This window comes from Mizuhopecten yessoensis, unplaced genomic scaffold, assembly GCF_002113885.1.
Source record: "Mizuhopecten yessoensis strain PY_sf001 unplaced genomic scaffold, ASM211388v2 scaffold7551, whole genome shotgun sequence".
Taxonomy (NCBI): Eukaryota; Metazoa; Mollusca; class Bivalvia; order Pectinida; family Pectinidae; genus Mizuhopecten; species Mizuhopecten yessoensis.
Genome location: NW_018407104.1, coordinates 560007 through 574850, shown reverse-complemented (window position 1 = coordinate 574850; position 14844 = coordinate 560007). Strand labels below are relative to the sequence as shown.

The 14844-nt window shown below is 38.3% G+C and overlaps 1 protein-coding gene across 5 annotated transcripts in view; it reads left to right on the top strand.

Annotated features, from left to right (window-relative positions):
- Positions 1-7073: 7073 nt before the first annotated feature.
- The window catches only part of LOC110453968 (cleavage and polyadenylation specificity factor subunit 6-like), a 32102-nt gene continuing 24331 nt past the window's right edge, over positions 7074-14844 (top strand). For 4 of the 5 annotated variants that reach the window (XM_021503231.1, XM_021503229.1, XM_021503233.1 and 1 more), the window contains exons 1-4: positions 7074-7308; positions 11540-11652; positions 13304-13868; positions 14342-14578. In XM_021503231.1, the coding sequence (XP_021358906.1) occupies positions 7128-7308; positions 11540-11652; positions 13304-13868; positions 14342-14578 (1096 nt within the window). In that variant the 5' untranslated portion in view covers positions 7074-7127. The remainder of the gene's footprint in view (positions 7309-11539; positions 11653-13303; positions 13869-14341; positions 14579-14844) is intronic. The other variant, XM_021503230.1, reaches the window with a different exon arrangement.

Genomic DNA, 14844 nt, shown 5'->3' with positions numbered 1-14844 from the left:
GATGTTTTTCACCAAAACATTGAAATCAAAAGAGGTGCCGTTTTGGAACCGCCTCCCTTTCTGTCAGTTATGAAGCTAATGGAGATAACGGGAGCGTCCTAAGACGAATAAAACAGGAACTCAGCAACAAAAGTTTTTAACGCATCGAACAAGGAATGGTGCAGGGTGGTGGTAGAGCATAGCGGTCTAATTAATAAGCTGAAACTGAAACATCATGCACAACGAAGTGGTAAATGAGACCAGCAAGAAATGTGACGAGACTCAGAAGGCAAACAGGAACTGGAGAAGTGAAACTGATGACAGGGTCAATACGATATGCTCAGACAGGATATTAAAATGGCCAAAGAGAAAGTAGGAGACTGTTTGCAGATTGCTAAGCGGTGCGACGACACAGTCAAACTTGGTTGGTTCGGCCGATTCGACGAAAAACTGTCAATCAAAGATATAGGGACTTCGAAAACTGTGTAATGACATGGAAGGAAAACATTGAAGATCAACGGAAAAAACAGAAGAGAGAAAATGAATCGACATTGACTAAAAATGACAAGAGGCCAAGCACTGATTTAAGTAAAAGCACAAGCACAACTTAACATTTTCGGATCACTCCCTTTCTGCCTTGGATTCCGATATAACTGGAAAGGATAACAATTCTGACGATCGCTGTCAGGTGAATACCTGGAAAGAAAGTTACCTTTCGCTGAGCAAAAGAGGAACACAACTAACATCAAATTCCTCACACACCGGAGGGCAACGACAGATAAATGAAAACGTTGGTAAGGCTCCTAAACATATATAAGAGTTCATTGTCCAACGTCAGCGTATAAGTAAGGCCCAACCTCGCAGATAATTTTGTTTGCTTTAGGACAGTGTCAGGAGAAGCATCTGTAGGTACTATGTTCACTGAATCAGTAGCAGCATTACATCAGAACTGGCCATTGTCGTTTTGTTGGGTTTAGGACATTGTCAGGAGAAGCATCTGTAGGTACTATGTTCACTGAATCAGTAGTAGAATTACTTCAGAACTGGCCGATGTCGTTTTGTTGGCTTTAGGACAGTGTCAGGGGAAGCATCTGTAGGTACTATGTTCACTGAATCAGTAGCAGAATTACATCAGAACTGGCCAATGTCGTTTTGTTGGCTTAAGGACATTGTCAGGAGAAGCATCTGTAGGTACTATGTTCACTGAATCAGTCGCAGAATTACATCAGAACTGTCCAATGTCGTTTTGTTGGCTTTAGGACATTGTCAGGAGAAGCATCTATAGGTACTATGTTCACTGAATCAGTAGCAGAATTATATCAGAACTGGCCAATGTCGTTTTGTTGGCTTTAGGACATTGTCAGGAGAAGCAACTGTAGGTACTATGTTCAGTGAATCAGTAGCAGAATTACATCGGAACTGGCCATGAGTGACTATCTGTAGCGCGAAGGTGTTCGTGTGACATTCCTCAGATACTTTCTGAATCGATGGACGAACACAGCATCTGCTCAACATCATGGCTAATGATTCTGAGACGGGGGTGAAGAGCTGAATACGATGTGCTGGAATGTGGAAGGTACTATGTCTGGCACAACACATCTATTCGAATGTCTTGAACAGTATGATATTCATTTATCTGTGGACTGTCAGAACATTGGCATTGCGTGTTCAACATGTTGTTTTCTAATACTTTCGAAACGGTAGGATCAAAAAACCGGTATTTGAGGTTGATCCTTTCCGACACAAGCGCAATATAGGAGGTGGAGTGGCATTGCTATACACAAAGTCTGAGTATCGTATATCTGAGATTGAAGTTGAAAGCCCGAGAATAGAGCAGCGGAGATATATGTCTCTGAAAACTTGACAGTTTATTTTCTTGTTGTATACATACCCGAATCATCTAGAACAAGTAGAACAATTGGAAAACGCTGTATTCTACATAATAAGAAAAGGGAACAGTATTAATCATAGGTGACAGGAATGTTAAAACCAGTTGACTGAGATCAAAATTTACACAAATACTTTTCATACCATACCACATGTAAGATTCTTAAGTAACATGCCATCTCACTGGTTTAGTGAACAGATTATTAACTGGACGACTAGCTTCAATTTAAACAGAGAATATATGGTGTATGTGAGAGGAGAACTTTCAAGTTGGACTTAAATAACATCGGGGTACCTCAAGGATCCGTCCTGGGGTCCATTCTGTTCTTAATATACATACATATGTATTAACTCCGGCAAAGATTTTGCTGATGACACTAAATTGTACAGGGTGATGAATGGGCTTGAATATATTGAAGCTCTCCAACTGGATATGGAAAGATAGTGGAGCGACAAATGGCTCTTGAGATTCCATCCTGGTGAGTATCGAGAGAACGAACGTATTAGTAGGTCACTATAAGGATCATTGGGTGTTATAGACAATGCCCTAACATTTGCAGACCAAATTACTATTATTAATGTTTAACAGCCCATCAACACAGGATAGGTCATTAGGGCCAAATAAGTGTGCAGGTTAAAAAAGGAAAATCAAAGCATATTGACAGGTTGGAAAAAGTCCAAAGAAAAGCAACGAAACCAATTAAGGGATTTAGGGATATGTCATATCCGGACTAGCTTAAAATTATACTTAAAATTAAAGACTTAACTTACCAACTTTGATGTGCAAGGGGTAATGTTATATAGAAGTATTCAAGATGACGAGTCATGGCTGTGATAGAAAAGCGATAAATTTCCTTAAATTGTTGCAGTACTTTTCCGAAAGACTTGAATTTGTCAATTTCACTTATAGAATTAATACTGTAAGAATCTGTCTTGGGATGGGGGTCGCCCGGGGGCCAGCCGGTTTTACCTGGAGGGTGGTGGGGGAGGTCTTTCAGGTAAAGAAGTGATATAACAGTCTAAAAGTTCGATGCAATTGTTAGGCATGTTTAAATCTCAGGTAATTGTTTACTAAAAGGGTGTGAGTCAACGTCAACGCTTTGGTTGGGAACGTCGACAAGTCCGGCCGGTAACGACAATATCAAACCAGTATCGGGGCTCGGTCAGAACTTTCCTCGAAACCAATTCAATCTCAAATGTTGGAAAACTTAAGTTATATGATCGACTAACAACTGTTCCCTCTTTCCCCTCCACACAACATCACGATATCGCCAATCGTGACCGCCAGTAGAAGGGTAGCAATGGCAGGATTTTACATTGTAGTATTGACCGGTACCTGAAACTGAACAGTTATGGCTATCAAATCAGCTCTGGTGAAGAGTTTGCCAAAGTTTGTGACGTTATAAAATCTTAATAGAAAGGGCTGAAGAGGGATTGGAAGGGAGATTGGAAGAGGGATGGGAAGAGGATGGGAAGAGGGATGGGAAGAGGGATGAGATGGGAGATGGGAAGAGGGATGGGAAGGGAGATGGGAAGAGGGATGGGAGGAGGGATGGGAAAGGAGATGGGAAGAGGGATGGGAAGGGAGATGGGAAGGGGGATGGGAAGAGGGATGGGAGGAGAGATGGGAAAAGGGATTTGGGAAAACGGGCTGATGATGACATGGATGAGTGATATCAAACTAGGCAACTAGGATAATCCAATCCTGAATGTCTCCGCCGAACTATACATGTAATTCAAAAATATAGTTTATTTTGGTAAGAGAGGGGTTACGGAACATCGCGACATAAAGTGGGGGATGTCATATTATATGATTGGACCCTAGTTCAAATTGAACACCTAGAATTTAAAGAAAGACATACTAAAACTAGGCCCGGGAGTAACCCAAAGAATGTTAGATCAGGGCCAAGTACGTGCTGCGTACTCGTGAAATATACATGTATCAAAATATTAGCTACACTCGTGAAATATGATATTATTTGATATTACTAAAGACTCACTAAAGCTCGTGTCTTTTTTAAAGTTTGAAAATTAACTAAAGAGAGTTGGATAAATCTCGCTAAAGCTCGTGTCTTTTCTAAAGTTTGAAAATTAACTAACGAGAGGTGGATACTCCCTAAAGCTCGTGCCTTTTCTGAAGTTTGAAAATTAACTAACGAGAGTTGGATACACATGATAATTCACCGCCACTCGTTATGGAACCTCTATTTATATTTAATGCATATTTAAAACAAAATATATCGCATGTTCATAACATCTGGAATAATAAAAGACGTCGTCGCTTTGTAATATTGTTCCCGGGTATTGGCTTGAGTTTAGTCATGTAAACGTCGACAAAATTCAGTGAAGCGTAGCATTGTGTTCGGTTTACAAGTTTTGCAATGGACGCGATTTTCACCGCAGTACTAGTCAGCACGAAAAAAGATCGTTGTTTTGGTGTCCAAGCCAAATCAGTCATGCCATATCATGTATCGCTCACCTGAATATTTAAGCAGTCATAGCAAAATATTCTCATTAAACATTATCCTGTACTACAAATATTCCACTCCCAAACTGTGTCGGCTCCATCTGTTGAAACTACCAGACAAATATTTGTATAATAATTCTATGCTTTTTGGTAACAGTCACTACTAGACAACTTGTTGGATCTAAAAAGAAGGTTTGATGAAGTAACCTTGAAAATATTTTTGATTCATATTTTGTATGCTCTGGAAACATTTTTTTTTTACTTTTTGGCTATTAGTTTTCATGGTACATTGTAATAGGAAAAGTATCAGAAATGAAAACTCTCCACTACCACAAGGCACCACTGGACTACTAGAAGGATGTGTATCTAAAGTTTAAAATAGTCATCTTGATTTGTTAATGACATATATATGCTAAGGAAACACAAAATTTTGCATTTTTAACTTTTTATTTCCGTGGTTTTGGAAATGAAAACTCATTTAATTCCAATTCAAGTGGAGTTTCGAACGGAAGTCTGCGTTTCTTTCCATGAGTTAGCACTACGAGTAACATTTCATCAATAATGAATGCGTTCCTTAACTCTCTGTTGGTTGTAACCCGTTAGATCCTCGAGGATAACGAATCTCGTTCCTTTCAGCTTCCTACGCGCTTGGATGATCTCTTGCTTCTTGCGTCTTTGGGTAAATTTAGCGATAACGTTCCTTGGTAAAATTTTACAGTCTGTGAGCGATACCTTCAAAGTGTCCCGTAAAAAATAACTATTTTCTGAACACATTCCTCCACAGATTCCTTCTCGGTGTCCTGTAGTCCAGTTATACGCAAGCAATTTTTCCGGCCGTCGTTGTGTTTTCCCGCCATTTCCGAACCCGTTTATTCACATTCCCAAGTTCATCCTCCAGTTTGGATACTGTAACTTTTAAGTCCTCATTCTCCTGTTCTATATTGCTAAATCCACAACTCGGTCCTCCAGAGCTTCAATACGCTCGGCATGTTCTAGCTGAATGTCTATGCGTAATTTGTCTAATTTCTTCTCCAGAACTTCTTCTGTAACAATTAAGGGACTTTAGATCTCGTCCAGTCAAGTCTATCGTCCGTAGTTTTCGCACCAGTACCACTGGTCCTATTGGTGTTCACACTCTGTCCTCGCTGGGGTTTATTACTAGCTGACATGATTTTCAAAGTCTTTTGTAATATATCACAGTTTTAGGAAGTGTAAGTCCGTATTGTCCAGTATACCTACATATATATAGCGCGTCATGTATACGTACAAATGTAGATATATGGTGAGCAGTAGTCACGAGCGACTCTTTTCTTCTTTCTTTCTTTTGTGCATGGTATAGATAAAAGGTAAAAGCTGACGTATGTCTAAGCGTGTGATGAGGGCTGCATAGTGTATGTGTGCCTTAAGCTTGAAGTCCTCGATTGTTGTGCATTGCACTGCTGCTATGGGAAGGAGATTCCATTGTGTTATTGTGTGTGGAATGCTTATGTGTAGGTGTTCTTTGTAGCAGATGTGTGTTTGTATGCGTAAGGGTGTGCATGTCTGGTTCGAGGGTCTACTGGTAGGGGCCTTTCTAGGATATTTGAAAGAAGGGGCGTAGAATCAAATCTTTTGCCGAGCGGAGCGAGGCGAAAACATTTGTGGACCTTTTTTTTGCTAAAAAACATAAAATAATTGTGAAATGCACTAATGTAACGGTTCCTGACTTGGAGCATGTATATTTTATAGTTGAAGTGTCAGGGTTTGACATTTTTTATGCCGAATTCTCTCCATTAATGCCTATGGTATATTAAAATGATTAGATGGATCTTAACAGCAGTAGACCAATAACGAGAAATTCCAGACTGATAAATATATCTCTATTTTAGATTAAGTTCTGGTTTCGTTGAACGCTCACATGATACAAGACAAACAAACACTGAAGTATCAAGTTCTTTTGTTCTAAAAATATTGTAGGCTTTAATGTAGAATACATGATTGAATATGATAAATTGCCATATTCAATACAATATTAGCAGATCACGATTTTTTTTGATTTTTTTTTAAAAAGGGGGGGGGGGGCGTACGCCCATTACGCCCTCACCTGGACCCGCCCCTGACCGGTGCGAGTATAGATGTTGGGTTTATTGCTACGATTTGGTGTACAATTTTGTAAAAAAAAGAGGATTATTCTTATGAGAAATCGCCATGTTTGTAGTGTTGGCCATTACATGTAGTCTTAATCCATGTTTTGTTCAAAACACACATTTTACACAAAAATGTCTAGAGCCGGTGGCCAAACACGTGCACAATCTTATGGTTGAAGTAACGTTTTTTTAGGAGCCCGATGATATAGTGGACCGACTACGACCGCGCCTCGATCTGATCTCCCTCTTTTCGTTACTCAATATTATCACGGACTTAGATATAGTTCCGTGATATTATATATTTTTTTTCGATCTCTAACGACACGCAATAGCGTACGTATGAAATATTATCCGGACCGTAGCCCAATCCAGTCCGCTCGCTACAGCTATAAACAGCTTACAGAAAGACAGGAGATAAGGTATTGTACCGTCAATTCCTATAAATAACAATATAAACACTACATAGTACAACATACTATCGAATAACGACACTAACATACTCGCACCCACATAAACTCGTTAATAAACTTGCGATATTTAATATCGAAAGTAGAAAATACCATTTTTCAGGAACCAATCCGATTGTTTGATTCGCAAATATTTAATCACGTCATCATGCAGATGGGAGTCGAAGCAGAATGGGGTAGATCTACACCTATTCTTTTAACATGGCTAGCAGCAACTTTAGGGAACAGTTACAGCCGTATTGTATAGCTGTAGAGGGTTTCCCGGCGGATACACGTGAGATCCGAGTGAGACGGTTATTTACAAATTGTCTGAAAGCAGAAAATGTACCGGGCGCACATATCAAACAAAACAAATGGCTGTTGTTATTTCACGGAAGAGGTGGTAAGAACTTTAAATTATTTTGATACATTGTACAAAGGAGAACATTAGGCATAACATCAGTTTTTGTCGTTTATGACAAATGTTCTTTTCATCTGTCTAGTACAAGCGTTTGGAATTTACCAAAAGATTCGTTTGAGTCTCGACATTACAAATCTAAAACGGAAGTAGGCTATGGTATTATATATATAGTCGTCTAGTCATATGTTTCTGCGCGTTATATATTTCCGCGCAGACATTTTATCAAGCTATTTCTCGTTACTACTACGTGACCTGCTGCACATGTACACTTCACAAGGATATTTTAGACGTTCGACCATCCTGTGTAAACTGACACAAAAATTACTTGAAGTTCGTCAGAAAACATATGAATTAATCGCTGATTAAAAAACACGCATAAATATGCAGTTTTGCTTAATACACTTTTTACCTTGTCCAAAATGAACCCATACCTGAAAAACACAATGATATATTTTATTCATGAACCAGTCTTTTTGTTAGTCTGACAAACATACGAAAATGTTGTATGCAAATGAGGCCACATCTTCTCGCCAATTTTTTTCCACTTCCGAAGAGCGAAGGAGACATTCTTATATCGATAAACACTGTTTTCAATGAAACGTACTTAACCTTTTTATACAATGAACTTCCAATTTTCGTCAATTTTCAACAGAATAAAATGAGAAATAACTTGCCATCAACCAAAACCGATATAAGACTGCACAACTAAATAATAACAGATTATATTATTTTTATATATATAACTGAATAAATAAAATTTTTAAAAAATGTTAAAAGAACATAAATTCCTTCAAGCTGATCACATATTGAAAATAAAAAAAAATGTTAAATTTTCAAAATTTGTTTTGATAATTAGTTAAACGATCAAACATATTTTTTTCTACGAATCGGAGCATTTGTTTTCTTTTCTTTTTAGTGTATTCAAGTTATCTTGCTTCGAACACTTAATCAAAATAGACCACGGAAACATATATGAAGGCTACCTCCGACAGGAGAAATTCGTTAAAAGATGTTTGTTCTGATTTTTTTTAATACAGTTTTATGTTGCTAGTTTTTTGTTTCCATTGGTAGATTTTGTACATGTCTATGTCAGTCATCCATGATTTCAACAGTTTAGTACTGATATGAATACGAAATCGCGACTGCTTCTGGAAACCGATAATACGAGGAATATTATATGCAAGCATGACATGAATGCGTTGCAGGGGAGGTAACTCTGCATGTTTGTTATGATTTGTGAACTCTATGGTATGGGAGCTTGAGGAACAATTTCATGTTGTTGTTGGGTTTTGCCGAGATGGCGAATAAACGTGAATGAAGAACGAAGACTATTTCTGTATTCAATATAAAATACTACATGGTGGAGATCGAATTCCAAATGATCCCAAGGTGAAATTGTACATTTATCAACATTTTTAAACATTAATTATGGACAGGACTCCCCAGAATTTATTTAAACCTGAGTACCAAATGATGGACCAAAGTTTTCCCATCCCATCTCCGGAAATGCAAATGGTGTGAACCCCGTCTCCCGTGTACGTGGGTACCCCAGCTCCCTGCAGCATCTACGTAATATATATACATAGCCAAACTAGCCAACACAGCAACCTATGAACGATATGTCACCCCAGCCTAACAAAAAGGAAAACGCCTAGGGAAAACAGAACGGGACATAACAGTTAAGTTTACTGATGGTCTGTCTTCCCAATTAGCATCGTTTGTTTGTGCTGGAAAAGCTACAACTTTACGTGACGCTTTGCACTCTGCTAAAATTGGTGAGACCCATGGCTACAAAGAGCAGGACCCCAGACCTATGACAGCTGCCATATAGCGCCCAGTGTTATCTGACAACACGACAACTGATCAACTCCTAGCCCAACTTCAGGACATCGAGATACGGTTGGGCAGCATTGAAATGAGAGGGGCAACACCAAAGCAATCATTAAACTCCAGAAATTACAGATGGTAACCAGCACCGTAAACTCCAGGGTGATACACAGGACATACGACAATGCCCCACCCAGCAGGATTTGAATTGTGACACACAAAGGACATGTTTCCATATCAAACGTTCATGTAACTGGACTGAGGAGGAGGTCACAAACTCCGGACTGCAAGTGTCAAATCTGTAAACAGTGGGGTCACAAAGCTTATCAAACTTATCTCATAGTTTTATGTACCAATACTTCAGTGTGTGTTCACAAGACATAACTCGTTTGCTACATTCTGAAAGTAGTGTGAACGTTGTACCAAAATCATTTTTTGACAAATGTTTGCTTTGTATTTCTGATTTTCAATTTACAACCACTATAGTGTTACACTCGCTAACAACAGTATGTGTTGTCAATATATATAGTTGGTACAGCTAGCTACAGTCAAATTAGGTCACAAAACTTGTGTTATGAAACACTACAATGTTTTCAAAACAATGTATTTTTCCAGATGTGAAGAAAAGTGTCAAAAGTCAGATGTGTATCTTCTGTTAAAGTTAAGCCGAACTCAGAATGTATTGTTATTGGTAAATTTCCACATATAGTAACCAATGGAACACAAGGGGGCGAACACGGCTCATTTTGATGTTTTGAACAAAGGTGCATTAGTAGCCAAATCCCTTGTTACATGTGATGTTGATCGTTTGATTCCTGTAAAAATTCTCAATCCAGGAATAGTATTATTTTGTCATCGGGTCAATTATGTGATAATTTTACAGAGATAATTCCATTATCATGCTCCATTATGTTTAATTATCTAATGATGTTGATATTAATGCTCAGAATGATCATGAAATGTATGAAAATTTTGAAACATTTATGTCCAATTTTGAGTTTGAAAATCAGTCAAACTTGACAATTAAGTGAACAAAAACTTGAACTCCAAACTAGTTTGTATCAGTACAAAGATGTTTTTGTCACTAAGGAAAGTCCTAATCTAGGGTTTACAGAACTTGTAAAGCACAGGATTCATTTGAAACCAGATTTTGTGCCCAAACAACCTGAACCTTATCGGTTACCTTAAGTGATAAGAAAGTTGTCCTTATATATACACACCAGCTTGATGAGCTATTACGTCGAGGTATTATTAAACCAGTCTCTGAGACTGAGGACGTCCCTATTTCCAGTCCTATAAAGGATAGTGTTGGTTGTCAAGCGCAACAAACCTAGAATCAAAGCAGGTGAGGAGATCACTAAGGAGCAGTAGAGTCTATCTTCATACAGATTCTGTTGCGATTTTCAGGTATACTTCAAGTATATGACAGAATCTTTTGCCAACCGCGTACACCAAATTTCATCTCCTCACTTGATTTCAGTTCAGGATTCTTTCAGATGGCCATAGATGAACAATCTACAAAATAAACAGCGTTCGACACCTGCTTTGGAACTCTCAATTTTTGAGGTGACAAGTGTTTTGGACTGTTCTCCATATATTAGGGGAAAACACTTTCTCAACGAGGGCGACCACCAAACTTTGAGAGCTCTATTCCATAAACAACTACCCTGTGCCATATATATGAAAGGTGGATCGCCATCTTTCAACAGTTTTCCTTTGATATCTACTACAAAACAGCATCTTTACACATTTTAACCTTTTGTTTCTTGTTTTTATGAATTCAGATTTTTGTGAATGTCTATTTTTACACTGTTGTTTGGCCCTAAATGACTCCAATTGTTGATGGTCCGTAAAACAATACAAAACAAAACAAACAAACTACAAACTAGCTACAGAAATAGCTGTCCCTGATGCACTGTCTCCTCATGATCAGGACCAATTCTAAGAAATGTTGCACTCAAGTCATGAGGAGGATGACCCACATTTCAAATAAGTACCAGAAAAAGCATATGTACGTGGTTCGATTTCTGTCTACAGAGATCAAGGTGCTAGAGACAGCTAGTTCATACTACATTCGTGTTAGTCTCTAAAAAGAAAACATCAATTACATATAAATTATACATGTGTAACAGAAAAGAGTGGTCGTGTGATGCAGTGGATAGCGCACTTGCCTTTCACCAAGGCGGCCAGGGTTTGATTTCCCGATCGGATGTGAAAAGGTACGGGGTCACCTGCCTGACCACGTGGGTTTTCTCCAGGTACTCCGGTTTCCTCCAACACAAAGACCCACCCCCGCCTTAACATCTGGGCCAACAAGAGTGATTAATATAAGTTAAATAACTTGTTTCATAATTGTTGTAAAATAAATAAAATTTTGTTTTTGTAGAGGTTGATGCATGGTTGAAAAGGAGTGGAATTCAATTACCAAATTATGTACTTGAGATCAGTCCTTGTATACCCTGTGACATTCCAACGTCATGGGAAAAGGTAGACCTACAGGTAAAGACAACAAACATGTACATTGCTTCTGAATTTTTGTACAGATTTCACATGTGTATTGTTTGAGAATTGCCACCTTCCTTAAGGTAGAGAGTCCCAACACACTTTATTATAACTCTCTAACAAACAAAAATCATTTTTTTCTTCAATTTTCTGACTAGCAGTTTGCTTGTTGCTTATTTGCTTAAAGAGTTACATATGGAAGTTTGTATTCATTTTAAAATGTACACTGTTTGTATTTAGTAGCATCATCTTAAGTATCTAAAGCAATTAAAGATGCCAATAAACAATTAAAAATATTAATGTTCAGAATCTTGTGATTGCCTCCCTGATTTTGCTTAAGTTTTATAATTCTTACAAAGTAATGTATACAGTGAGTAAACAGCAGGTATGCATTGCCTATTTTCTGTAAGTAAAGTTTTTTGGTTCTCTGTCTATCCCATAATGCAATATTGTCATTCGGAAGTTGTCCTGTAAAAGATATGCATTGATTAGGTTGCCTTACAAGCGTCAGCTGTAGGGAATTCCTCTTTATCTCAGCGGTAGAGCATATATTAAAGACTGGAGAGCCAAGGATCACGGGTTCGAGCCCCAGCAAGGGCACTATCTTTATCACTATTCCTCGTCCTATATTACAGTTCAATAAGCTACCTTAAAGTACAAAATTGATAATAAGTTTTCCGCAATGTTATTGATTTATATACAACTAAACACGCACGAACAGTTTAACCTGTTTATTACTACAGTTATAATACATACAAGCTACAAGTTTGGCGTATCAGGGGCTACTCACTCTATACCAAAACGACTAAACTTACTAATAGGATATTTAAAATTTTAAGAATCTGGACTCCGAGGTGTCCCAGAGTAGCTAGCTACATGATCGAGCAAGACTCCAAAGATACAGAGAAGCAACTAGACCCTGGACAATTCCAGAGAAGCTACTAGACTCTGCGAGCGACCCTGGAGAAGCTGCATGAGAAATGGAATATTCAACGACTACGGCTAGACCCTCAACGATATGAGAGAAGCTGAAACATACTGTCGTAAAATACTACATGTATAATATTATTATAAGATTAAGGGTTGAATTCCCCAAGAATTAAATGCCAAAATTAAACTATATGTTTTAAAATTAAGAGTGAGTAGCCCAAACAATAAAAACAAAATCAGGAGACCAACCGGGCTGACATTTATATGACAGCTTAATTAAGTGTATAGCAAAACCAAAGCACAAAAATAATGTTATAGCATACGTATATGGTATTACAATCATATATAAGTACAGATTATATATATATATTACATGAATAAACAGTACAATTAGAGGTGCTGAAGGGGATGGCGGGTGGGAATGCACAACAATCTCCTTCAATGATTCAGAAAACTATGCTATGGGGGCTCCAAATCCCTAACAGGGCATTCCCTCAGGCAGACGCTAATTGGTCAATCAGCAACTACATAAATACACACAACCTACATTACAGAAAACATGGGCAGCAAGGCAAACTCATTGTATATAAACTATAGTTTAATATTAAAATATCAAACTATCATTTAACCACCCATCATTATTATTAATATTAACTGTAGATATTTGGTAGACTTTTACTATTTTTAATGTACAAAAATGTTTTTTTTTATCTTTCAGTCTTTGGGCCCTCTGGTTGTTTCTGGTGATACAACACAGCAAAAAGGAAATGTTGGACAACAACAATATTATCCATATCCTGGATACCAAGGTTATCCTGGTTACCAACCTCAGCCTGGTTATCGGAACATTCAGTATCCAGGCTTATATGGTCTATATCCGGGACATCCAGGGAATGTACCTCAGACGTATAATCAGGGATATCCTCCGCAGTATGGTGGACAACAAGGGCCAATCCCTATGGGAGCTAGACCAGATCTTACAGGAACAGAAAATCCGTTTTATTTCAAGGTCTCACCACCACCAGGATACCCAGGGGTGCTTTTTCCTCAAGAGCAGGCTAAAGGTCAAGAAGGAAAATCACAAGGGATAGGTGGTCAATATCCCGGCCAGTATGCTCCGAGATTTCCAGGACCATACACCCAGGGCCAACCACCACCCTATAGTGCTTATCCCAGAATGCATCCAGGTCCTAGTGTTTCTCCGAGGATGGCTCATCCTTATCAATATCCATATCAACCTTCACCAGAATATGCACCGGATGCATTTGGTAAATTTGAGAATGGTATGACTTAAATCATTACACCAAGCTAGATCTCTCCATCAAACTTATCTATACCAATCTCATATCTTTCAACGAGAAATGTTACAAGATGTATGTATTAAGTATTTCGTCGTTCGTGTTCAAATGTTTCCATTTAAAAGTCATTATGATACATGTTTTGACCGTATACATTGCTAACTTTACTAATGTGAAGAATAACAATGGATATATTTATCATTATATTTCCTGATCAGGATGTCCCCGCTCAAGACCGTTTATGTTACAAGATGAATGTATTAAGTATTTCGTCGTTCGTGTTCAAATGTTTCCATTTAAAAGTCATTATGATACATGTTTTGACCGTATACATTGCTAACTTACTAAAATAATAAAGTAAATGAGTTGATAGTTTTGATGTTAATTAGCACTCAAAAAAGCTCTAGTTTGTGAATTTCTGGAAGATAATTAACCATTTATTTCTAAATCACCTGTAGAAGCAGTTGCTGCTGAAGCTGAGAGAGAGGAAGAAGAAGAGGAAGAGGAGGAGGAGGAAGAGGAAGAAACTGAACAGCTAGGGATAATCAAGGTTACAGAGATATCGCCCAAGACCACAGAGGACACTCTGACCTACTTTTTTGAGAACAGAAAAAAAACCGGAGGAGGGGAAATCAAGGAAATGGACTTCCGGAAAGAGTCCGCTACAGCTATTATAACATTCCAAGACCCTGCAGGTATGACAATTGAATTTACAGTATATAGCTGATAACAAATTGAAAGATATTGATTTATTAGCTCACCGGGTCCGAAGGACCAAGGTGAGCTTATGCCATACCGTGGCGTCCGTCCGTCCGTCAACAATTTCTTTAAACGACTTCTCCTTTACCACTGATTGGAATTTAACTAAATTTTACTGGAAGCATTCCTAGGTGGTTGGGATTCAAAATTGTACAAATGGTGGGGCTGACCCCCCAGGGGGCTGAGGGGTGGAGCAAAAAGT